This window comes from Asparagus officinalis, chromosome 5, assembly GCF_001876935.1.
Source record: "Asparagus officinalis chromosome 5, Aspof.V1, whole genome shotgun sequence".
Classification (NCBI taxonomy): domain Eukaryota; kingdom Viridiplantae; phylum Streptophyta; class Magnoliopsida; order Asparagales; family Asparagaceae; genus Asparagus; species Asparagus officinalis.
In genome coordinates, this window is record NC_033798.1 from 98,370,237 (window position 1) to 98,396,018 (window position 25,782).

Below are 25,782 nucleotides of genomic sequence, written 5' to 3' on the forward strand. Positions count from 1 at the left end.
GACATATTGGGGATTTCGATATTTGATCTCGATGGTTCTGAAGAAAAAATATATATTTTTGGGTGGGGGGATAGTTTGGGAGGATTGGGGGCATATTAATTTATAGAGAGAGAGAGCTGAAGGAAGCTTGGGTGAGGAGCCTGCTGACGATGCCGGAGGGAGGAGGAGGTGGTTTGTCTGAGTCGAGGTGGGAGAATGGGAAAAAAGAGGGGAGAGGAAACGTCTGTGTTTGTGAAGGAGAGCGATATGACAACAGTGATTTGAATTTCAAATTTTTAGTAGAGATTTGAAATTCAAAATCTGTTTCCTCATTCTTATTTGTGAGGGAAATATGTCAGTGAAAGTAAGCGGGCTCCACAATCAATTACTGTATGATGAACAATGATTCTTGGATCATCCCTTTTGTATAGATGAATAGATTAAAAATTTGATCCTCCTTTAAGTATAGAGGAATAGATTAAAAATTAGCGTTTGAATGTGCATTTTTTACTCGTGAGCTGCTGGCATGACAAATGTACAGATACAAAAAGTTGAGTAGGAAAACTGATAAAAAACTAGTGTGCACCATATGCAAAGCACGCCCCTTATTTTTTTAAGTATTATATTTTAAATTTATCTTCCTCTAAGTTTTATTATATTTAATTTAACTCCTTCCCCTTCAAAGACAGATCCGTTACCAGCCCCCCTTCCTCTAAATTTGAATTTGAACGGGCAGCACCGCAACAGCCCCAATCGCAGACGAGTGGTCCCTATTAAAAGCACCAAAAGGGCATCACGGTCATTTTACTTATAAAATAAATACTTTCTGTAATCGCACCCGCCGCTCACGTGACCCTCCCTGCGTTTTTGAATTCCGAAGCGGGCTCTATCTCCCTCATTTCTCCCTTCCTCCTCCTTCGATCGCTTGCGAGAAAAAAGGAAAAAAATTAGAGGAAAAAATTAGAACGTTAGAGAAGAGAGAGGGAAAAAAAATCTAATTTTCTCTTTGCAAGCCCTGAGATCTCTAATTCTTCTCGTATCAGGTAATTTTATTCTTTTGTTGCCTAATTTTCTCGTTCTCATTCTAGGGATTGTAGGGTTTCTGGTCTTGATCTAGATCTTTAATCTTTTTCTAGAGAAATTTTCTATAAATTGAGATATGGAAAGCTCAGAAGAGGCGAAATCATGCAATCAGAAAGAGTGCGTGAAGGTTGCGGTCAATATTAGACCGTTGATTACTTCGGAGCTTCTGATGGGATGTACAGATTGTGTAACTGTTGTCCCCGGAGAGCCTCAGGTATAGATTTTCTGTTTCTTTTTTATATAGATACAGATAATTTTTTTGGGAAAATTGGCTAGAAGCTGGATGAAACTTAAAATTTGTAGATTTATAAGCTAAAAATCACTAAATGTTTTCGTTGTCCCTTCAAAAAGGAGGTGCCTTTTTTTTTTGGAGAATCTAGGTGGTTCTTAAATTTTGCGCTCTAATATATTAACTGTCGGCAAAACATTTTAAAGCTTATAACAGCTAGATGAATTATGAACTTTATTTCTATATAGACACACACACACACACACACATGTATAGCATGCTTTCCGAAGTTTTCTTTTGTGCCTTATTTCATTGTAAAAAATGTGATGGCAAAGTTTCTATTCATCATGTTTCGGATATTAAATTATATGTTTATATCCTTTGAATTGTTTATCAATTAAATTGATTTCGGACTTAAAGCTTTGATATGTTCATTGCCAAGGATTAAAGCTCCAATCCATTTAGCTTGAAGCATTTTTGCTTCCCCCTCTATGATTACTACAAATTATTCCAATTTTATCTTCTTAATGTCTATAGTGTACACATATTTTTCCACTATTGTGTTATTATGGAACTGTGATTTATTTGACAGATGTGAAACTTTTCTAATTAAACATGACACTAAGACAGGTACAAATTGGTTCCCATGCTTTCACATATGATCATGTTTATGGCCACTTAAGCTCTCCATCTTCATTGATATTTGATGAATGCGTAGCACCCCTTGTTGATGCACTCTTCCTTGGCTATAATGCTACCGTTCTTGCCTATGGCCAGGTATTTCATTCTCGTATCTTTTTTTTCATTGTTTAAGATAACTGTTTTATTAGTTATCTTTGATTACAGAGAGCTTCTTGTTTTTGTTGCTCGTTCTTCTTGTAGACTGGTTCTGGTAAAACTTACACAATGGGAACCAATTACAATGGAGAGGATCTTAACGGAGGTGTTATACCTCAAGTGATGGATACAATTTTTAAAAAAGTTGACACACTGAAGGAGAAAGCAGAGTTTTTAATTAGAGTTTCATTTATTGAGGTTAGTTGGATCTTTTTAATTTCAAATGAATGGCATGGTTTATCATGGTATTAAATACATAGCGTTATTATGTGCCCTGCAAGTTATTATCCCTCACATTAGAGTGCAATTGCATTATTGTTTTGCTTTTGGACTCTTTGCATTCTGATGTCCTTTATCTTATGTTTCATATTGCTAGTTAACTATATTTACATATAAACTGTTATATCATTTCTCTCATTCATATGTTTGCAATTGTAGATATTTAAGGAAGAAGTTTTTGATTTGTTAGACCCTCATTCTAATGCTGCTTCGAGAGCTGAGGGTGCACCTTGTCATGCCAAGCAAACAATTCCTTCTAGAGCTCCCATCCAGATTAGGGAAACAACAAATGGCGGTATCAGCCTTGCTGGTGTCATGGAAGCAGAAGTCAGATCTAAGGAAGAGATGGCATCATATTTGACTCGAGGGTCACTTGCTCGTGCTACAGGAAGTACCAACATGAATAGTCAGTCAAGGTTGTTTTTCAATTTCCTTCTTTCAATTGTCCAGTAGTCAATGCTGTTGTACTTAAATAAACCACGCGATCCATTTGCTTAGATGGTTAAACACTATAATGCTTCTGATGCTATATCTTTATTTGCTATCTTGCTTCAATCAATGAGTAATTTAAGGAGTGTTGGATAGGTGATGCCTCATCTAACTAATACACGTGATTATGGACTCTTTGTGTTTAATTACATATTTTGGTACAACCAACCAATAAATTTTTTGGTACTAGAATTTATGTTGTCTTATTTTTCTCAAGAGGTTTTATATTTGATTTCAGTCCTTGTTTTTCTGTAGATGTGTTATATGTTCCTATACAAACTGAAGTCTTAACTTCGGCTGTTTTGCATAAGAGGCTCTACAAACACAAACTTATTATGCTGATATTGATAAATGCTCTTTATTGCTTCTCTTTGTTTTGTAGTCGCTCACATGCTATATTTACAATATGTCTGGAGCAAAAGAAAATTGCCAGTAGCCTGTGCAATGGAGCAACCAAAGATGAGTTTGGTGAGGACATCCTATCTGCAAAGCTTCATTTAGTTGATCTCGCTGGTTCAGAACGTGCAAAACGAACTGGAGCTGATGGGTTGCGGTTCAAAGAAGGTGATATTAGTTCTATGATGTTATCCCTTTTTATTGGTTATTTCCTAAAAGGGTTATTGTTTATGGCTGAAACTTTTGCTACTTATGCAGGTGTACATATAAATAGGGGTTTGCTTGCTCTTGGCAATGTAATTAGTGCATTGGGTGATGAGAAGAAGCGGAAGGAGGGAGGTCATGTCCCATATCGTGACAGCAAGCTAACTCGGCTTTTGCAGGCAAGGACTCAAGATAACAGTGTAGTGCTTAATTTCTGTTCGTACCGCTAGAATTAGTCTACATAATTTGCTCATTTTCATCAGTGAAGGAATTAACTACAATTTGTCCGCAAGATTTTTCTTCCCTGCCAATCAATTTACCAAAGGGTGTAAAACATATTTGATTGATAGGGATTTTAGTTTGCAACAATAATTTTGTCCAGTTCATGTATTCATGTAGGTATTGAGACAACAATCTTTTTTTTCCGTTCATTAATAACAGGATGCATAATTAGTGTTATGGCGGATATCTCACTGGAAGCTACAACTGTTTGTTCTCTTTGGTAACAGTGCCATGTTTGTTTACAAACTAAATTATTGAAACTGAATATAATATCAACACTGTTCAGATTATAGAGAAGTATGAATGGTAACTATTAGACACCTTTATTGGAAATATATTAATCAAAGTATTAGGTGGTGTTTTGCATGATTGTGAGGAAATACTAAGGATCGACCTTAGTAATGGATTATTCCAATGGCCAAGATAATCATTTACACTGTCAATCAGAGATTGCTGCATGATAGCTGCTGATGAAAGGAGCCTTTGTAGTAAACCTGAATAGATACTGTATCATGAAAATAACTAAATGTATATCTTAACAAAAAAAAGAGAGGAGATGGATACTGTATCATGCAAACAGAAAAAAGATTATTAAAAAAAGGAGAACATGATAAATCCTAGTTCTTTGCAGATCTTCTTATGCCAGTAGTTTGATATTCCTTTTGGAATTGATGGAACTCCTAATACCAACACAAGAAAAGAGGCTTGAATCCTGTAAAGATTCTGCGATTATTAATCTCAAGTGGAATATACGCTTAAGGTTGGAAAAGCTTATGACCACAATGACCCAATTAGGATTCACGATTAGTTTATTCCGTTGACTATGATTCTTAACCACTATGCTAGCGTCTTCCCATTTTCTGCCCCCTTTAGTTGGTCTTTGCTCTCTGCTCATGTTAGGTTGCAGGCTTTCTTTTCCCTTTATGTTTTGCTCTAGTATTAAGCTAAAATGTTTATGTACTGATGTTATTAATGTTTAAGAGACTCATGTCTAATTACTAGCTAACTCCAATTTATTGCAATCTCTCTCTCTCTCACATTTTAGTCCGTAACTATCTATTTATCTATAATTTTATTTATGTAAACACATATGGTTTTATCATGTGTGTGTGCACGTAGGTGCTTGTCGAGATGGGCTATAACACACGCTTTCTTAGAATATTGTGTGCACATGTATGCCTTTATGTTTAACGTCCACACAGCCTTCATTTATTAGTTTTTCCTATAATCCTTTGGCAGGATTCCCTTGGGGGCAATAGCAAAACTGTTATGATCGGTGAGTCGGTTTTTGGTTGCCCATTCCCTCAATCACTTTTTGAAGCTGTAGTACTCTTTAAACATTGATCTAATACTGACTTTCTGGTGCATGATCCACTACAGCTTGCATAAGCCCTGCTGATACTAATGCTGAAGAGACTATAAATACACTCAAGTATGCCAACAGGGCTCGGAATATACAGAACAAAGCAGTGGTATGTTATATCTGCATTTGTAAAGAAATAACTTTTTTTAACCTAACAGCAACTGATACATTTGTCTTCTCTTGTAGATAAATCGTGATCCTATGACGGCTGAAATGCAAAGAATGCGCAATCAACTGGAAGAGTTACAAGCTGAACTTCTTTTCTCTCGTGGTGGAGGAGCATCTTTTGAGGAGCTTCAGGTATAACAGTTTTTCTTGCTTATTTTGCATAGTGATATAGGTTGTAGATCACTATTATTCTTTTGTGTGGTTGTAGGTTCTCCGCCACAAAGTTTCTTTACTCGAGGCTTCCAATGTCGAGCTACGTAAAGAGCTGAAAGAACGCCAAATAACTTGCGACCATTTAGCACAACGTGCTATTGAAGTTCAGGTACATATCAGTTATAATAGAATAGTATACATTATGCAGTAAAGATAATATTTTCTCATTATTCTATGCAAGTTTGGTGTAACAGAGTCATTGTTATGCAACACAAGTGCACAAAACTGATGCTTTTTGAATGCTTTCATACCTTGCGTTAGAAACCCGTCAAAGGGCACCCTAGATGGTGTCAGTGTTATCTATACGCAATGAAGGGTACAAAGTTCCTTTACGCGCACATGCGCAAGGGGCAATGCAATACACGCGCGCAAGTGAAGGGAGGCGCATATCACACGCATAATTTTTCAAGATAGATAATCAAGCATGAAAGAACATGCTTATGAATTTTCACATAAAAATATGTCAAAATAAATAATATCTTCGACCAAATTACTAAATAAGGTCTTAATTCATAATGCTAGCATGCGCAACATAGTAGAAAGTTAATAAATTTCAAATCAAAAGTCAAATCAAGATTAACATTAAAGAAAAATCAAGTAATAAACAAGAATGAGTTAGGGTCCTTAATCGGACTAGTAAAACGTCCTAATGGGTTTAGTTTTCTTTTTGGGATATGGTTACAAGTGTAAAGATCCAAATGAAATGTTAAAGAACGAAAATATACTAGCCTATGTCTTGCATGCACCCCGGCACAGGGCACTTGCGAAGCGCAAAAAGGCGGTGCTGTATCAAATGCGGGAATCATCGCCACTGTGCTGCATTGCAAGACGCATCAGGCACGTGCCTTTGTAAACACTGTATGGTGTATTAGTAGCATTGATGACAATTAGGGGTGGGCAAAAACCGAAAAAAACCGGTTCAACCAAAAAAACCGCCCGAAAAAACAGACCGGTTAACCGAACCGAATTAAATGGATGAGAAGAAGTCTCTAAACCGCCCGAACCGAATTAAATCGGTTTGGATCCGGTTTGAACCCCTGAACCTCCCAAAAAAAACCGACCCGAATTCTGTTGGGCGGTTTAGAGACTAAACTTATACCTCAAAACTTTTCCTGTTATCATCCAATAGATTCAAACGGCGCAAGGAGCAGTTTCAAGCAATGAGTACAACAATATCAAAGAAAAATATCCTTAAGAACTAAGTAAAGATTCAAATCAATCCAGAAAATTTGTTATGCACATGATGCACTTACAAAAGATGCATATGCTACATTATATAAACAATATCATACAAAACATCACTCCCCCGTGTAATTAAATAAACTTAAACTTTAGTTAAAAAATTTCGCAGAAAAGATCTTGAGAATTACATAAGATTAAAATCAATCACAAAATGTGTTATGTACATGATACTTACAAGAGATAAGCATGCTGTATTATATGAACAACATATTTAAAACATCAATTCTCTGCGTAATTATATCAACTCAAAACTTTATTCTAAAGATGATAACCAGTCTAATAAAGCTTTGTTGGCGAGCTCAGGAACCTCATCATGAGGACAATGCCCAGCTTGCAAATTCACAACAGAAGTCTTTGGATAGAACTCTTTGCAAATTCAAAACCGAAACCGAACTGAACCGAACCGAATTTCGGTTGGGCCGAATATTCGGATGAAGGGGAAAAAATCTGGATCTGGATGAGAGTTTTGAGAATCCGAAAAATTCGGATTGGATGCGGATTGGGCATAAAACCGAACCGAACCGAATATGCCCAGCCCTTTGACAATCATTCTTCATATTAGCTAACTTGTTTATTCAGACCATGGTTATAGAATTTGGATACTGGAAGTATAGTGCTATCTATTTTAAATTTTTACTTGAAATGATTACAATTCAAAATTGCAAATCCCCTTGATTTAATTTTATGTTCTTACGAAATCTATGAATTTTTATTCATCATAAACTCTATTGGCTTTCACTGTTTTTGTTACTGATAAAAAATTGTGTAGCATGTTTAGTTGCTTGTGTACTTGTTAGTTAACTGCGCCAGTCAATGCATCAGGTTGAAAAAGACAAGCTTAGCTTGATGATGGAATCAGCTCGCAGTGGAAAACCATGGGATGAAATTGATAATACAGATAAGATGCAGGTAACTTGTACTCTATAGTTGTTGTTTCTAGTTGCTGCTGTAGTTAATATTTTAATACCATTGTTTTCTTATCTGCAAGGAATATGATCTGTTGAAGAGTTATGTCTCGAAAATCCATGAGTTGGAGGTGGAATTGATGCAGCTCCGCACCTTCGCTACTCCAAAAGCTGATACTGATTGCCAGGTTTTGGATAAAGATCTATTTCCATCAAATTTGGATGATTTAGGATTCAGTTCGGATGGCAACACATTAGATGAGTCGAGTAAGTTTTTGAATGCTCATGCTCGTCGACTTGGAAATACCAAATAGTTTCAATAGTAATGAGAATTCCATGTACTTATTATTTCACTGCTATCTGAATTCAGAAGTTGTGGTCTTCTTACGACCAACAATACGCTTGCTAAAAAAATGTTTTGAAGCTGATGTCCATAGATATGCCTATTCCTCAGTTATATCTGGACGTATAAAGAAAACTTGTTACAATTTTTGCAGGTGAGGCTGAAGAAGATGAAAAGGAAAGAGAACATTCCTCTATCCAGGTTAGGTTGGATAAAGAGCTTCAGGAATTGGATAAACGGCTTGAACAGAAAGAGGTACAAGGAATTTGGCGTTCCAATCCATTAGTCTTTCTTGACAGGATATAGATAGTGTGGTTGTTCGTACTTTTATCTTCTATAATTGTTGCATACCTAGCTCCTACAAGTGGTATTATTGTGTTATGCGGATTGATGTCCTTTGATGTCCCTAACAACCTTTTGCGTTGTTGACCATTTACCCTATGCACTCTCTAGTATGGATGTCATTTGATTCAGACTACACGGTGCAAATGATTCAAACACAGAGTTGAAGAGATGTTAATGTAGAGTTGCTTAAGTTCTAGAATTAAAATGTGAAAACATGGGGCTTATCTATGTTATTTTAAAATTGAAAGATAACATTTAGAAACTCATTCTCATCCCTGAAAGTTCTATGTGTAAATGCTATTGCGCAGGGTTATTTATATTTGTATGAGTAAAACATAAATCATAAGCTGCTGTAGACATCTTTTTCTTGTTTCTGATACTCTCTGTACACATGACCTGAAAAGGGAGTCGGGTGCTTCGCATATATCATATATACCACTTTTTGTCTCGCTGCTGCTAACTTTCTCTTAATTTACTTTCATTCAAGTTTTGACTGTAATTTCGTTTACAATTGAAGGCTGAAATGAAAAGGTTTGCGAAGGTTGATACATCTGTACTGAAGCAACACTATGAGAGGAAGTTATTGGAACTGGAACATGAAAAGAAAGTTTTACAGGTTTGTTTCTTCAAGTTTTCAATGTAGAAATGTGATGCATCCATATGTTGAGGTTATATATTCTGCAGAAAGAGATTGAGGATCTTCACTCGAAGTTATCCAACATATCATCTGCGTCTGATGGCGGTGCACAAAAGCTGAAGGAAGATTATCTTCAGAAGTTGAACATGCTTGAAGCACAGGTGTGCGTCAGAAGTAATTCCTCTAGTGCTTCACATTTTTTATCCTAAAGTTTAGAACTTTCTTATTTCAGGTTTCTGAGTTGAAAAAGAAGCAGGAAACTCAGTCACAGTTACTGAGGCAAAAACAGAAGAGTGATGATGCAGCTAAACGCTTACAGGAAGAAATCCAGAGAATTAAATCTCAGAAGGTATTTTTCTCTTTCAGTGACATTCATTCCAATTAGGAAAATTATACCGGGTCTTTTATTTATATGTTTGAGGTATATTTTTAGGTTCAATTGCAGCATAAAATTAAGCAAGAATCTGAGCAATTCAGGTCATGGAAAGCTTCACGAGAAAAGGAAGTTCTGCAGGTACTGAGAGTTTTTTTTGTTGGGTTCAAAGCTGAGAGTTAGAGACTTAGAGTAACTGATTTGTTACTTTTTTATGTTATCGTGGGGGATTTCTTTTATGCTTGTGGATGAAGCCGTTATAATTTTGTCGAGATCTCTTAGCTTTCAAAATCCAGCTACATTTTATGACTATACAAGTTTTATACACTCTCCAAATTAGTATGAATGTTCAAGTTTCTCTCCAAACTTTCGATGCTTTAAATTATCTATAAAAGCGAACATCTACATTACGTTAATCTTCTGTAGCTTGTATAAACTGTTATGAAATACGTCAAAGACTTAAGCAGAAGTCATCATTTCCATGTACAAGTCCTTTATCTTCTTGCAGGTGGATAGTATAGATATGTGTTAATGAATATTATGGATTTTTCATATTTCCTAAAAGTTCTAAGTAGAATGAGTATGGCCAGGAAAGAAATGACTGTGATACTTAGCTTCATATTTTCTTCTTTTGCCTCAGTATAGTGTTAGTTATTTTTCTGTATTTTAGAAAAGGTTTACATCTCTTGTTTTTTTGGACCTAAAACTGTAATTCTGGTATCTGAAAAATTGTCAGCTTTATTGACTGGAACTAATCTGGGGTGCTGGTAGGGCATATTGAAGTTTGTAAGTGCGAGTAACATGAAGGCCGCCTGAAGATGACCTCATTACTCATTTTCAAAATGACTAACCCTCCACATTATAAAAGCAAAAGTAAAAAAGCTAGATACAAAATATACACTCTTCTGTGGTAGTTTGTGAAATTATTATTCGTTTAAACTGTAACTAGTATTGTTGTTGCTTTTTGTAAGTGACAGTAAAAGCAGGGGCTATAGGAGATGATTGTGAGAGATCAATGCATTATTTATCCTTTAATTTGATTGTTGACAAGTTAAATTTTACATCTTTTTGAGAAATTTGGCTCTTCTTTTTGTTACTGTAGCCCATGATAGGTTCAATTTTACTTGGTCAACACTTTAAAGATAAAGGCGTTATTGTTTAAATTTAGTAGAGTTTTCCCCCTAAAAACCATCTTAAAAATAGGGTAGCTATACACACCTTTAAATTTCAATTTATACGTAAACCACATTTGACGTAGGTTTTTATTGCAATCAACCGTCTCCCAGTTAAATCTTAACTAAAAAAAACCCAAAAATAAGCTTGAAAGTTCATGTTCAAGATACGAGAGTTGTATCCTAACAAGAACTAAACACCAAAAAAATGAGTCATGTGCCTTGAGTGTAAGTTTTTAAAGGGTAATTTTGGCTTTATAGTGAAAATTTTGACTAAGAGGTGGTTGATTACAACAAAACCCCACTTTAAAGGTGGTTTATGTATAAATTAAAATTGAAAGATGGTTTTCGTATAATTACTCTATTCTGAAGGTGGTTTCCAAGAAAAACCCAATTTAATAAGTGTATGAAACAGATGACTCTATTAGGAACATTTCAACATTACTAGCGAAAAATCACATATTAAATAATTATAGGAATAAAACTAGAACAAACTTGTGATGTGATGATGTTTACATACCAATTAATTATGCAAAAAATTTTATTATTGTGTTTAATTATTAATTATGTTGGACCCCCTTGCCAAAAATCCTTGCTCCGCCGTTGCATATAATACTATGGAAAAATAAAATTTTTCTAATATGCTAAGTTTCATATAATGTTAAAATAGAATTTGGAGACATGTTTTCAAATCTTGGTCTACAACTGATCTAATTTTTTAAATAAAATTGTTAATGGTAACAACCATGATATTACTACGAGGATGATGACTATAATGTCAATTAAGTACTTGCTTGTACTCTTTTCAGGTTGAGTAAAATGCAAAATTTGGGAAAACTAGATTGTAATAACAACATATATTCTTTCTTAGGCATTTTAATTATGGAAGTGATAATATAATGTTTCGTGTTCTTACCATTTGTGCTTGCGTATCTCTGGATCTTAGAAGATATTTCTTAATTAATTATTGTGCCTTTAGCTAAGATCTGTCCCATGCTTGTTATTAATGGTTTGGTTTTCATTAGTGATCTCTTATTTATTATAGACGACACTTATTAAAAATAGCCTAATTGTCAAGAAAAGGTAGGGTGGGTATGGGTCGGGCCGGTTCAGGTCTGTACACCAGTTCAAGGTCGGGCTGAGTCTTACCTGGGCCCGCCCGGGTCAAAGTGGGTCGAGTTTACTTCTCTGAACCTTAATCTGGGATTGGACCCTTTCAGGCCCACGACCTGGCTAGGGGAGGCCGGGTCGGACCCGGCCCACGACCAATGGGTCGTAGGGCTGCCTGAGGTTTTTTTTTTAAATTTCCTAATTTTTTATTTCTAATTTCTAAACTATATTAACTTTGTATTCGTATCTAATAAATTATATTTAAATTATTTTTTCTGTTTCACTCTTTATTTGAAATGATATATGTACACATTGTACAAACATAAACATCACATAAAAAAACATCACAAGCACAAAGATATACGTGGTTCGGACTTTGAAGGAAAACCTATATCCACGGGAAATTAATAACTTTCCTTTGGTTTAAATTTAAATTACAAATACAAGAGGAAAAAAGAAAAAAATATATGTTAACCATTAATGTTCAAGGAGCCAAATTCCTCAAAGTTATATTCATCAAATTCTTCAAGGAAATGTCTTGTTTGCTGTCTTTGTGACCGTTCTTCTGCCTTAAGACGGATCAATGGTGATCGGGTTGGGCTGGGCTAGGTCAATGGTGGGCCGGGTCACTGGTGGGTTTGGCTTATTTCTATGATCGTCTAGGGCTTCTAGGGCTGGACCTAGCCTGGCTCGTGACCCGGTATATCACGAATCAGGTCGGGCCCGGCCCACTACGGGCCTAGTTGGGTCATGATCCATGGTAGGCTGTGCCGGGTCAGCCCGCGGTTCGACCCGGCCCACGCCCAACCCTAAGAAAATGTACTATTGTCAATTTTTTTTTTTGCATATTGTTGATTGATTAGACTATTAAACTTCAGTATTAAATTAGCTGGATGAAAGAGTGGTGAAGTAAAAAAAACTTAAGGTACTTGCGACTTCTGTTTCAATACCTGGGCATTAATATTTATAGATAGAACAATATGACAGGTTTTATACTTTTATATATGGAACTAAGAACTAGAGGAATTACATGCTTAAAGTAGCTAGAGTATGTGCTGAAGATTCTTATCATGTGACTGGTGATTGACAAATACTTTCATGTATGATATTTTATAAATTTGATGAGGCCTGCATTATTATTTGGTAAACTATGCTGTGCTAAAAGAATCCTTAAGGAAACATCATTACAGTGAAACCTTAAAATGTAAGATGGACGTGAGGGACCTGGATGTATAAATGAGAAGTAATAGTCAGGTGAGGTGCAAGTATTGATACATATACTTTACAAATGGAGTTTTACGAACTGAGATAGTCGCTTCAATATGTCAAATTCTCTAAGATATTAGAATGCCAAGATGGACATGCAGATACCGGGAAGCATGAGGCAATGGAGTAATTTGAGCTTCAAGTGTTGGTGACATATGAGGGAAAACTTGAATTTTGTAACCTTGTAATATATTAGTGGTTATGAAGTGTGAGAAACAATTTGAATGCATATTCAAGCCTGTAAGTTCACAAAAGATGAAGGAAAGGAGTAGGTTCAAAAAGTTGAGAACTGTAAGATTAGACTTAACTTTAGAATTACACTTGGTTGTTGATTGTTTACAGGATTTTTTGAGGTGTCACATCCAAATTAATAAAATAAGACTTATCCTTGCACCATCCATAAGAAAACTACGTAAGAATCGTGAGATGTATAAGCAATGTCTTACATATGTTACCTTTCAATCAGTGATACCTTTTGATTTTAAACTATGGGGGTCTCTACTAAATCATTATCTCGGCCAATTCATGTCAACTTATGGGTAAGCCCAACCTATCAACGCCTAAGCGATAAGTTTGAACGGAACATCTGGTTATTCCTAGGAGAAAGGATCTAGAGTAAATTTCAGCTTACTAGAGAAACATCCAAATTAATAGAATAAGACTTATCCTTGCACCATCCATAAGAAAACTAGGTAAGAATCGTGAGATGTATAAGCAATGTCTTACGTATGTTACCTTTCAATCAGTGATACCTTTTGATTTTAAACTATGGGTGTCTCTACTAAATCATTATCTCGGCCAATTCATGTCAACTTATGGGTAAGCCCAACCTATCAACGCCTAAGCGATAAGTTTGAACGGAACATCTGGTTATTCCTAGGAGAAAGGATCTAGAGTAAATTTCAGCTTACTAGAAAAGAAGGAGTTTGTGAACAGGTCATTTGACTAAGCAGTGAAAAAATTGTTCATTTATAAAGCTCATCAGTCCTTTTTTTCTTATTAAATCAGTTGACCAATAGTTATGCTATTAATCGCCTTTTTTAGTGTTGATAATAAATCAGAAAAATTGTTCTTCTTGCATTTGACATTTTCAGATTTTTATTCTTGTTTGTGATGGATGTAGAATCCATTACAGCTTTGTGACAAGTTACAAAAATTTTCCTGAATGATCTTTTGTTCTTGACTGATTGCTGGTATGCCAAAAGTTTTGCAGTTTTTTAAGTATGTTATGTCTTGTAACAGCTTAAGAAAGAGGGACGGAGAAATGAGTATGAGATGCATAAGCTGTTGGCTTTGAACCAGAGGCAGAAGATGGTAGGACCGTTTTCTCCTTTCATTTTTTCCTTCACAGTTTCATGCAATTTGAATTTATGCTTTCGTCTTTGGTCTCTCAAGGTTTTGCAGCGGAAAACCGAAGAAGCTACATTGGCTACCAAAAGGCTGAAGGAGTTGTTAGAAGCAAAGAGAAGTTCATCTCGTGAAATGTTTGGTAAGAAAGGAAGAATTCCTTCTTCTAATTAATGATTTTTGTCTTTCCCAAATTTGATTTATATGTTATTGACATTTTTTAGGTTCTGGAAACGCAAATGGTCCTGGAATTCAGGTAGTGTAAACCAACTTTCAAGTTATATATGCCCTTTAACTTATTCACACATGATTGTTGTCTAATCTAGTGTTTATCCTTTTTAAGGCTCTGATGCAAGCCATTGAGCATGAACTTGAAGTTACATTGCGAGTGCATGAAGTGCGTTCAGAGTATGAGCGTCAATTGCAAGAGTAAGGCTCCTTGAAATCATGATTTTTTTTCAGTACAAAGTTGTGAAAATATCAAATTCCTAATGCCCTGCCACTTTCTCCTAATTATTGTACCTTCTTCGAATGTTTCTGTACATCAAGGTTCTACAAAATATGTTTCATTATTCTGCTTGGGGAAACTAACTCATGGAGTTTCTGGGAAACAACTTGAATTTGTTAATGTTTTATTTGAAACATCCCTTTTGACGTGTTTATGCTCATAGGATCTCATTGGAAGATAAAAATGTTGCCACTATCGCAGAATATGATAATTTTGATAGGATACCGTCGGGTTTGCTAGTAATGTTTGGTCTATTTCTGATGTTGATTTTCCTCTTGATCCTTACTGATTGTTTATTATATTATATTTCTATATAATTGAAATTCGCTATCATAATTCTATATAAGCCAACGGACTTCATCGGACTTTTATAGTTCCCCACTTGAATCCTAAAGAATCTGAACAACTAGCTAGTAATAGTTTATCTTTTCAACTTTTCATTGATATGCCTGGCACCATGATTGAGTTTCGATGCTTGTTTCTGTTTGTGTGATTAGGAGGGCTAAAATGGCTAAGGAGGTTGCAAAACTGAAGGAAGAATCAGAAACATTTAAGCAGAAGGTTATGAGGTTGGTACTTCATCTTTCAATTCCTCCCATTTAATCATAAAAATTCTATGCACTTAAGTTTTTATTACTTCATCCAATTTTATGCCTCTGTTACAGTGACACTCCTCAAGCTATGTCTCCAAGTGCGAGAAATTCAAGAATTGTTGCCTTGGAAAATATGCTGGCTACTTCATCTAGTTCCCTTGTATCTATGGCATCACAATTATCAGAAGCTGAGGAGCGTGAGCGTGTATTTGGTGGGCGTGGTCGTTGGAATCAAGTCCGTTCAATTGTAGAAGCAAAAAATTTGATGAATTATTTGTTCAACCTAGCTTCCTCTTCAAGGTAGTGACCAATGTGAACATTTTCTGACAGCTAAAGTTCATATTTCTATGTAGTCTTAGTTATTTCTTGTTAAATCTCTCCTGCATGTAAACTTTTGGTATTAATATTTACTGCACATTTCTTTTGATCGGTCTTTATCTTGAAAAGTCATAAACATGGAAGGAAACACCATTCATATGTTTTATCATTTGCTGATCTTTCTTAAAATGTACTCGTTTATATTTGTAAACAATAGTTCGGGATATGTTTTGTTAATATGATCATGTATAAATGCTTTCTTTGTTATATTAAATTAGAGATGCAAATACTGATTTATCTATTAATAATTGTTGATAAGAAAGACTAATTTTTGTTCATAGTTGTCATGCATGGCGATATAGAATTATGAAATAGAGCTGACAGCTTGTTCTTCCAAGTACTGAAATCTTATAAGGATGTGCTCTTCATTTTTATACTAGGTGTCAGTTGCGAGATAAGGAGGTAACTTGTAGAGAAAAAGACTCCTTTATTAGCGAGTTGAAGGAGAAGGTGGTCAGACTTAATGGTTCCCTTAGGCAGTTGGAAGCCAAACTAGCAGAAAGAGATCAGGAATTGAAGGTCAGCTACTTCTTTTTATTGTCCCAGTACAGTGATTTTTTTGTTAAGTGCGAAAAGGTGCTGTTTATATAGTCTCCAAAATGTGTCATTTCAATATTGTAAGCAAATTGTTGTACAATCATGTTTTGGAAATCCAATCCGCATAAAATGCCCTTTATGGTTTAGGTCTTGATGTCAACTTTACCATGTTACCATAGCCACAGTTCGAAGATAAGTTGATAACACCTATCTGTTGCAACTCTGATTTGGCAGTATTAGTCTCTGTAACTTCAGCTAAGAGTTACCTTTCATTTCTTAGTCATTTACAATGATTACTAATGTCATGTTTATGTAGGCTGTTTTCTTACCTATTCATTATGCACAGAGACTAGCTTCTAAGAAATTTATAGAGGATGCTGGAAGTTTGGCCACGATTTCAAGCACTACTGATGATCGTCATTCAAATGCATTGTGCAAGGTTGGTGGATCTTGCTGTTCCGTAAATTCAACTGAACTATTTTGTAGTCCATGCATGATGTCCATGATGCTTAAAAGATTATTTAGTAATTTATATGATTATGTCTCATTTGATACATTTTGATTATTTTCCCACATATTTCAAGAACATTGCACAACCGTGTTTGGTAGAAGTTCAAGAATTAAGCTCGTATCTTGCTTAACAAGTTGAGTGTGTTTTTGTGATTCCATTGGATTTTCAAGACACTAAATGTATCACATTCTTACTTTCCATTCCTGTTAGACAACATTTTCTGCTTTTTTATGTTATACTCGTCATTGTGAATCATGTACTTTGTGATGAACTCTGTCAATAGATCTTTTTTGAAGATAAATTTTTTGAGAATATTTTTGAAGATAAATTTTATTATTGCATTCTCATCTTTTTCTTTTATTTTTATTATGGTCTTGATTAATTCACAGGCTCGCTTAACAAGTTGAGTGTGTTTTTGTGATTCCATTGGATTTTCAAGACACTAAATGTATCACATTCTTACTTTCCATTCCTGTTAGACAACATTTTCTGCTTTTTTATGTTATACTCGTCATTGTGAATCATGTACTTTGTGATGAACTCTGTCAATAGATCTTTTTTGAAGATAAATTTTTTGAGAATATTTTTGAAGATAAATTTTATTATTGCATTCTCATCTTTTTCTTTTATTTTTATTATGGTCTTGATTAATTCACAGGCTCCAAGAACCTCCCAATCCTTCAATCAAGTTAGAAATGATGTAGAGTGGGTAGATGATATGGACACCTCGGATTCAGATCAGTCGGAGGATGTGGATGATGAAGATGATGAGGACTGGGTAGAGTCTGCGAAGAAATTTGCAAAGCGAAGATCAAAATCGATAACTCCCTTTGTGAAGTCCAATGCAGAAGTTCATCAAGAACCTAAAATTTTGAAAATGGAAACACCGAATGTTGAAGATGAGTCTAATGTTACAAGGAACAATTCCGAAGTGTGTTGTTCTTGTTCTAGGCTTTCATCTTGCAAAACAAAGAAGTGTCAGTGCCGGGCTGCAGGTGGTGTTTGTGGTTCTTCTTGTGGATGTGTATCTTCGAAGTGTGCAAATAGAGAAGGTGGATTTATTAACAAGATGACAGATGATACTGAGTTGTCAGAAGGGGGTGGGAGCAGTTCTTCTTTTGATAATGATGAAGATGTGAAGAATAAAGAACTTATCTCTCAAGGCACGATGCTGCTTCAGAATGCATTGAGTGAGAGGCCTACTGTGATAAATGAAGATGAACATAACAATATTGCGCATCGAAGGAAACCTTTATCTGATATTGGGAATACTGTGGTAAGATTTATGTTGCATTATGTTTAACAAGCACACGAAATTCTTCTGAAAGATTTTCATAAATATGATTGTGAATATGGATATCCTCCTGATTTAACGATTCATAATATGTTAGCCAACCAAAATGGCTTGCTCATTAAATATAGCTCGGTAATATCCGTGTAGAATTTACAGCAACCATTCTGGGTAATGACCGGGCATTTGTTTTCTGGGTGCTAAGTATATAATATTTTTTCTTGAACTATTAGTTGGCTGCCTTTTGTTCTATCTACTCAAATGCAAATTATGAACCTGCAGCAATTAGTAGCAACATGAATTCTCCTCCAGTCCAAATGAATAAATATGCATGTTTTAGTTTTGACATGTTTAATGGATTAACATTAGATTCTACTTAACACTGTTATATGCCATATACATGATCTGGATGAGCTTCCCATATGAGTTTAGCAATTGTGTTGTGACAATCCTTTTGAATTTACCAGCATCTTCATGTCCTCCGCAGGATCATGTTTTTTCCTTTATCATGAGTACTCTCTCATTTTGTTTTTATTCATATGGAGTATGAAAGATGAAGTTACAAATTCTCAGTTAGCTGAGCTATGATACGCTTTAAAAAGAGTTGCACGTGGTTTGGAATTATTACCAAGCCAAGATATAAGTCATATGTGCACGTGCAGTTGTTTATTTATATTTCATTTAGAATCGTCCATTTTCTCCTATTTTACGTCATTGTTGACTTGCTTCAAATGTTATTGTTGCTTAGAAAAAACCGAATGCACCTAAGCCTCGGAGGAAGAATTGGCGCAAGTCAGCCATTCAACTTGTTCCAACTGCAGAGCCACAGGTTGTAGCCTCAGTTCAGCACAATGAAGCTCCGAGGACCAGAGAAGATGTCCCTTTGAGGTTACCTCGAGCAATGGATTCTACACACTTGGAACAAAATCCTCCTTTTGGAGATAGGAATTCCATTGGGTCAGAGGAATCTGTGGCCAGTAACAAAGATAGCCGAGGGATAGCACCTCCAAGGCCCCCTGTTCCATTGAGGAAGGCCTCAGATGAGAAAGAAAACCATATCGCATAATATTCCTTTATCCAGTTACTGACATAGGTTTTTGGTTAATAGCAGCCAGTCCTTTTGGTCAAAGTATCTTTGATGGTAACAGAACTGGCTGTAGGTGTATTTCAGGGAAGGTGCCGTCATGCTGACAACTTTCAGGATTCTCTTCTCCATGTAGTTCGGGCCCCAATTAATTCAAGTGGTATGTATGAAGCATCAGTCCTCTAATAAACATCGCCAAGCAGTCTTTGCTGGTATCCGCTTCAAAAATTTTGGGTTTATCTGATGTTTGACTCTCTCAAATCTCAATTGGTGTCACGTTCTGTTTATATTCATTCTACTGGCTGTTGCCCTTGAACCGATTTATGTTCGCATTGTCTGAAATGAATGTTTGGTCATATAGACTGCGAGCACCATTTGTGAGAACAACACCGGAAAATGTCATGTGCTGTTCATTTTGAAGTTTGAGAGTTCTCTTAATAGATTATTAGTATCATCTGTAATGTTGTTTCTATTCGTTTCTTATATTCTGCAACGATGAAATGGTTGCTCCTGCAGACTCTTTTCCGTTGCGTGCATATAGTGGAAAATAATTGCCAATGACAATTTCTGTACGCAGGATTTTCTTTGTGCATGTCTATTCCAGGATTTTGGTTAATGCTAAGGCTACACTACGCCTCTCATTAACATGCATCTTTGCACCATTCTCTGTATTTTTGTCTCATAAACTTCTATCCTTTCACGAAAGCAAAAGCTTTATTTATAAGGGAAACTGCTCTAAAAAGAAAAAGAAATCATCTCTCTGCTTATATCAGAATGCCCCCCGCACTGTGCTGGGCGTTCTGATAGGATTTGTACTCCGCCATCTGGACATTGTTTTTCTGCAGTTATAAAACTCTACTGTTGCTAAAATGCAACCTGAAGAATTTATGAAGCTGTCGCTGATCTCAAGTGATCGAACATGGTCAATGGTACCATAGAACATGCTTCTCGATGATAAACAGTTACCTAATTTTTCTTTCCCTGTGTTCATGTACAGAATCATGGATGCATTAAGTATGCTAATAGCTGAAGGATTTACCGGCAGGCATGAAATCAAATAATGTTGCAGAAGCCTGCTGTCATAAGCTCTTTAGCGTGATACTGCCATCAAAGATTAGTTATATGTGAAGGATGAGGAGTTGAATGCTCATGACATGAGGCGTGAGGACAGATTACAAGTTGTCAGCTGCCACGAACTGTGGTTCACATACTTACCAATGTCAAAGCAAAAGCATGCGTTGGGAAAAATCAACGAGACACTCAAGGTTTTGTCGTGAAACGGATTGTAAAAGAGGGTAATTAAATTGGTGGTCAATCAAGCTCATGAACATGGATACTAAATATTCACACGGACGCCTCTAGTTAAAGTGCATACTTACGCGTTGGTGAAAATTTTGAAGGCTAATTAGTCTAGTAGTAAATCATAGGCATACTATCTGGAGCGCGTAGGGTTGAGGGTATATGAATACGTCCTGGCCAGCTCAAAACTTCGAAGGGACGGAATGAATGCTATTGTTTTCGTTTGGTGTAGTGAGCTAGGACTTTGCGTTTTGCATCGTGTGAATAGTTGGCCTTGTGGAGCTTATATTGTTGGGGTTGCGGAAGCTAGGTGGAAATAGTTTTAGTTTCGGAGGATCGAGATGTATTTAGGCGCGACTCCTTGACTCTGGACTGCTGTCGTAGATCATATATTTAGGTATGACAGGCATGTTATCGTGCCATACCGGTGAAACTTCGCGTACTCTTGCAAGAGATCTAGGTTGGAAGTTCTACCATCCTATATATGCTGCGTTTTCCCTAAGGTCAAGAAAGAAGAAATAGAAGGACAGATACAAATGACAACAATTAATATGTTGCATGTATCTTTAGCGTCTTTTATGATTTTTTTTTTTCCAATTAGGGGATTTGCGGTGAAAGATTAAGGTGTGGTGGAGTAGAGAGACTCTACATAGAGAATGCCTTAATTTTCCCATGGCCTTCATCTTTCTTCTTTCCCTCAAATTTGGGTGTTTTAACTTGTTAAATAAGCTAACAAATGATGTATGGAAAAAGTGAAGAGATTGGTAGCGTATTTCTCCAAATGAACTTGCTAAGAGATACGTTAGTAATAAAATTATCCTGTTACCGAGAAGTCATCTAAATTGAGAATGCGTTGTATTTGCGTTTATTTGATTAAAAAGTTTTACGTTTTCTCTGACAAATACAACTAAATAAGCATCGACTTGACACCACTTCATGGGTGTTCCCTCTATTTGATAGAAAACTTGTTGTTTCAAGACTTCTTATTGATTTTTCACAACGGTACTGTTTCAACTTAATTAATTGCGCCGTAGAAGCGTTTGAACCCCTTGATGCGTGAGTGATTAGAACTCAAATATGCGTTCGTAGATCACACTTAAGAGTTCTTATGGAGATACCCAACCCTGTTAATCCACAATTAAAACTGTTCAATATATATATATATATGAGTGGCTAGTGCGCCTTAAAAATATTGGTTAATAGCAAAAGAAGAAGCTAATAAACCTCCCACGCATAATTAATCAAGTAGAGAAGTGAACATACACGCTCTCATATCGATCGCACGTGCACACTAGCTAAAATAGCACCCTTAAAACTCATGTCGACGATGATGCTCAGCCTTACCCACATGATTAGCATAGTACGACATTGAGCTGCTACTCCCATACTCCTCCTCCTCCTCCTCCATCTCCTCCTTCGCCGCCCCCGCCATGTGGCGCTGATTCACCGCCGCCACGGGCATCGGCCATATCGGCAGTACCCGTCTGGCGACTGGCCCGACGGAGGGAGCGTGGACAGGAGGGCTTTCAGGGCGCGGCTGATCGACGGAGTGATCCCTCATCTGATGGCTGCTGCCTCAGGAAACTGGTCGTAAGAACTCCATTGCTGGGGTGGAGCCAGGAGGGAGCGGGGCCGGGTAGGGAGGGGCGGGCCAGGCGGTCTACTTGGCGTCGGGACGACCGACATGGGACGCCGGCAGGAAGGAGGGGTGGGGGAGGAGGACCGCCGGGGATGCTTTCGAGGTAGGCGAATTTTTCTGCGGAGGAGGACTACGTAGTTCAAGTTTCGGGCTACCTCGCGGTATATAGACCAAACACATGCATCAATGATGTGAGCAAGTGCAGGGTCTGTCTAACTTGGAGAGGGCGCAGTAGTAATTGCACTCGCGTTGCGTGGAGCCAGCTCAATCACTGGTGACGTGTGGTTTTTGTTCATGAACGTGTGGCTTTTTTTTTTCTTTTGTGATGGTGTGAGAGAGACCTTGTTGAGAGATCCAAGTTGAACAACACCTTCTCTGACCGCAACGAGAGCAATAGTCTACATAAATTAAGAAATCCACTAATGAATTATAAGCAAAATTAGAGATAGATCATATATATATATATAGTAGTGATATGATAGCAATTAAACTTATGGAGATAAATAAATGTTACAGGTATAAGGTCAAATGAGAATGCATATTGCACATAGTATTTATGTAGCATTTCGCTCATAAAAAGGAGAGGGACGAATAAATAATTACGTATGTGTAGAGCAAAATATATATATATTTATGTGGGGTTAGAATATTGAACCTTGATGCCAGAGCGGAACTGAGCCTCCCATGTCCTTGGGTGCTGAAACAAAGATACTTCTTTCATATTCCAATGTAATCATAAATAAAACATACATTAATTTGATGCTTGACGCGAAATACAACTAGAATAATTAGTTAATTAAGGGAGTGTTGTTAGACTTAATTAATTAGGCCAGTCCGCTTACAGAATCTACATGATTATTCCACGTAGACAAGAAATTGATCTCTTGTTCTTGAGGCTCCTTGGACACCCACTTGTGGCTGTGATCTGCTGCAACTTTTCCGATCAAACTGCTAAACACAAGCAAAACACAAACTAATTCAAATCACTTCAAAAAATTTTGCTAGCTATCACATATAGATCAGAATACATAAATAATTAAGGATACCCCTCTCCAAAATTGTAAATTTCGTGGGACATCTTGAAGAAGAGCTCAGGTTGAAGCCCCTTAACAAGCTGGGCTTCACCGCAGCCCGATGATCCCGGCTCGATCGCTGCTGCTGCCAGCGCCGCCGCCTGGTCACAGCCGGAGGATGCTGATCCCGGCTCGATCGCTGCTGCTGCCAGCGCCGCCGCCTGGTCACAGCCGGAGGATGCTGCAAAGTTGCAGAATCCATCTTCCCATACCAATATCCTGCTCAAAAATAAAATAAATGAAAAGAAAAACATCACAAAATCAATTAATTAACTTGATTTATAATCTCAATAATCAACTAGTTGTATAGATATAGTAGAGTAATAGTAGTAGTGTACCAATTTCTTCTGTTGCCTCTAGCTCTGTCGTACATCCCTCCTTGGAGATCCCATCTGCAAACAAATTACACAAAGGGCCAATTAACTTGATATCGAAATTTATAGAAAAGAGAAATTTGGTAAAATTGTTATATATATGTACATATATATATATATTTCTCATACTTAGGTGGCGGGTAGTTGCGTGGCAAAATCCTCCAAAACACAGCATACACCCATTGAGAGCTTTCGTGAACATTGCATAGGCTCCTCAAAGTGTGTTGGAGGAGGTGAGTCACTGCTAGAGGATTGAGCTGTTGTTGTTCTTCCATGAGAGAGAGAGAGGGGGGGAGAGTCCAATTCTCAATTTATTCTACCATTTTGTAACAACTGCACACACCCAGAGGTAATATATACCACTTAGAGAGAGAGAGAGTGATGCTCTAGCCTACAAATATACAGTATTTAATCATGCATAAGAGAGAGAGAGAGAGAGAGAGAGAGAGAGAGAGAGAGAGAGAGAGAGAGAAGAGAGAGAGAGAGAGAGAGAGAGAGAGAGAGAGAGAGAGAGAGAGAGTTGTAGACCTTAGAAATGAATATGATCTCTAAAGGGAACCCACTTTAGCTTCCCAGACCCCAAACGGTCTCCAACTTAAAATCCTCGTCTTTCAAAACATTTCATCATTAGATTTAGTCCCCTTTTTTCTCTTACATTGCTTTCATCCTCTAATTATTGACTGTGACCAAGACGAAGGCCTAAATCTTTGTACGCCACAAGGCAGGGAGAGGGCTTCACTTTATTCATCAGCACCCCTGTTTCTAATCTCATCATGGAATTTGTAATTATTCCAACTTAGAAGAGGTATTCGTAGAGGAATCTTTTTTATTCTTATTGGGCATTATGACAATTCACACACACGGGCCTTGTTATCATTTTTTCAAGCTATAATGATGTAGAAAGCTAGATTTGATCTTATGTATTGTACAATTTCGTACCGCAGATAATTTATGGAGTGCTTGCATGCTTACCTAACCAAATTCTATAAGCTTTATACGTAGGTGAAGTCTGATGACAACTCTTTATTTGAGTATTTTCAATGGGTAAAATTTTGGACCCACGAAACTATATGTATTAGATTTAGATTTTGATTGTCCTGATAACATTTTAAAGATGTTTATCACTACATCAAAACTCTAAAGCTCCTATGAGAATTTAGGATTGTCTTCATATTCTAAAAAGGTGAAAACTCTTCCTGATACAGTTTCTTAGCACAAAGACATGTATATATATATATATATATATAACAAATAGATATATTGGTGTATGCATACTCCGAATTAGCAGTTATCTGACCTGACATGACATGCTACAAGTAGTGGGGGTTCAGCCACAGGTGCATGTGGGGCTCACGCGCGTACCGTCAAGCGCTCTGGCAGCGACACCTGCTCCCTGAGGTAACACGTGTCGCTGCCACCGTGCGTGTGAACCCCATGGGCGCGTGTGGCTAAGTGATTAGCATTTGTTCATTGCAAATTAACATGACCAAGGAGGCAAGGACCCGATTAGAATCCCACTCCTCCTCGTGTACGGTACGTTAGCTAGGCTCAAGAGAAAAAGCATTCGGCGAGGTTGCTCAGAGCGAAGAAAGATACCCCTGTGCCGTTGGAAATGGAGCAGTACTGTGCCCTGTCACACTTGATATATTGCATGATGAGCAAGAAGTGATTTCGGAGGTAAACATAATTATTTACGGCTCTCCACCTTCCGATTCGTTTTTCTAAAAGTGACCCGTTTCCAAACAAACGTGATTTTGGGGACCATTCAAAAAAAAAAATTCACTAAAAGGAGGGGGGGAAAAAGAAAAAAAGCCAAGAACCAATTTGGACCTCTTTGACCCACACAATCATAGCACCATAACCCGAAGCCTATTTTAAATCCACATCATTCCTCCTTGGCCCTGACCCTTCATGGAACCTACAATAATGACTCCAATGGTACACACCACTGAGGACCAAATTGACGGGAGAGTACCTGTAGCCAAGGGTTACCATTTAGAAAACAAAACATTGCCAGAATTTGGCTATGACAAGGACACGCACAAAAAGACCACCTCCGTTTTCGTATTTATTTCACTTGCTTTTTCCCCCTTTCCCTTTCCCCCTCCCTCCCTCTCTCATATGTTTGTGTATGAGAGAGAAAGGGGCGTTGCAAGATAGAGCGCAAATACTTTGTGCTTTATTTTGAATGTTGCTAAAAGAAGTAAGCCAAAAAGCAAATGTATGCATGGGT

At 37.0% G+C, this 25,782-nt stretch overlaps 2 protein-coding genes across 2 annotated transcripts; one reads left to right on the top strand and one right to left on the bottom strand.

Annotated features, from left to right (window-relative positions):
- LOC109840333 (kinesin-like protein KIN-4C) lies at positions 852 to 19,274 on the top strand. Its single transcript, XM_020408935.1, has 28 exons — positions 852 to 1,022; positions 1,116 to 1,276; positions 1,922 to 2,068; positions 2,174 to 2,326; positions 2,567 to 2,823; positions 3,279 to 3,460; positions 3,551 to 3,675; positions 5,018 to 5,054; positions 5,159 to 5,250; positions 5,328 to 5,441; positions 5,518 to 5,631; positions 7,587 to 7,673; positions 7,753 to 7,936; positions 8,167 to 8,267; positions 8,875 to 8,973; positions 9,042 to 9,155; positions 9,227 to 9,343; positions 9,428 to 9,508; positions 14,158 to 14,229; positions 14,311 to 14,404; positions 14,487 to 14,518; positions 14,606 to 14,691; positions 15,268 to 15,339; positions 15,436 to 15,663; positions 16,122 to 16,260; positions 16,625 to 16,717; positions 17,448 to 18,065; positions 18,829 to 19,274. Exons 2-28 carry the CDS (start codon positions 1,139 to 1,141, stop codon positions 19,144 to 19,146), a joined length of 3,894 nt encoding a protein of 1,297 aa, XP_020264524.1. The 5' UTR covers positions 852 to 1,022; positions 1,116 to 1,138; the 3' UTR covers positions 19,147 to 19,274.
- LOC109842230 lies at positions 22,315 to 23,975 on the bottom strand. Its single transcript, XM_020411130.1, has 6 exons — positions 23,679 to 23,975; positions 23,514 to 23,567; positions 23,149 to 23,394; positions 22,945 to 23,053; positions 22,758 to 22,799; positions 22,315 to 22,500 (listed from the first exon to the last, which is right to left on the bottom strand). Exons 1-6 carry the CDS (start codon positions 23,822 to 23,824, stop codon positions 22,315 to 22,317), a joined length of 783 nt encoding a protein of 260 aa, XP_020266719.1. The 5' UTR covers positions 23,825 to 23,975.

Coding starts and splice junctions, on each gene's coding strand:
- LOC109842230 (XM_020411130.1), bottom strand. CDS start 23,824: ATGGAAGAACAACAACAGCTCAATCCTCTAGCAGTGACTCACCTCCTC. Junction 23,568..23,678: donor CGCAACTACCCGCCACCTAA/GTATGAGAAATA, acceptor ATTTGTTTGCAG/ATGGGATCTCCAAGGAGGGA. Junction 22,800..22,944: donor GGAATAATCATGTAGATTCT/GTAAGCGGACTG, acceptor TCTTTGTTTCAG/CACCCAAGGACATGGGAGGC.
- LOC109840333 (XM_020408935.1), top strand. CDS start 1,139: ATGGAAAGCTCAGAAGAGGCGAAATCATGCAATCAGAAAGAGTGCGTG. Junction 14,405..14,486: donor TTCATCTCGTGAAATGTTTG/GTAAGAAAGGAA, acceptor GACATTTTTTAG/GTTCTGGAAACGCAAATGGT. Junction 15,664..16,121: donor AACCTAGCTTCCTCTTCAAG/GTAGTGACCAAT, acceptor TTTTTATACTAG/GTGTCAGTTGCGAGATAAGG.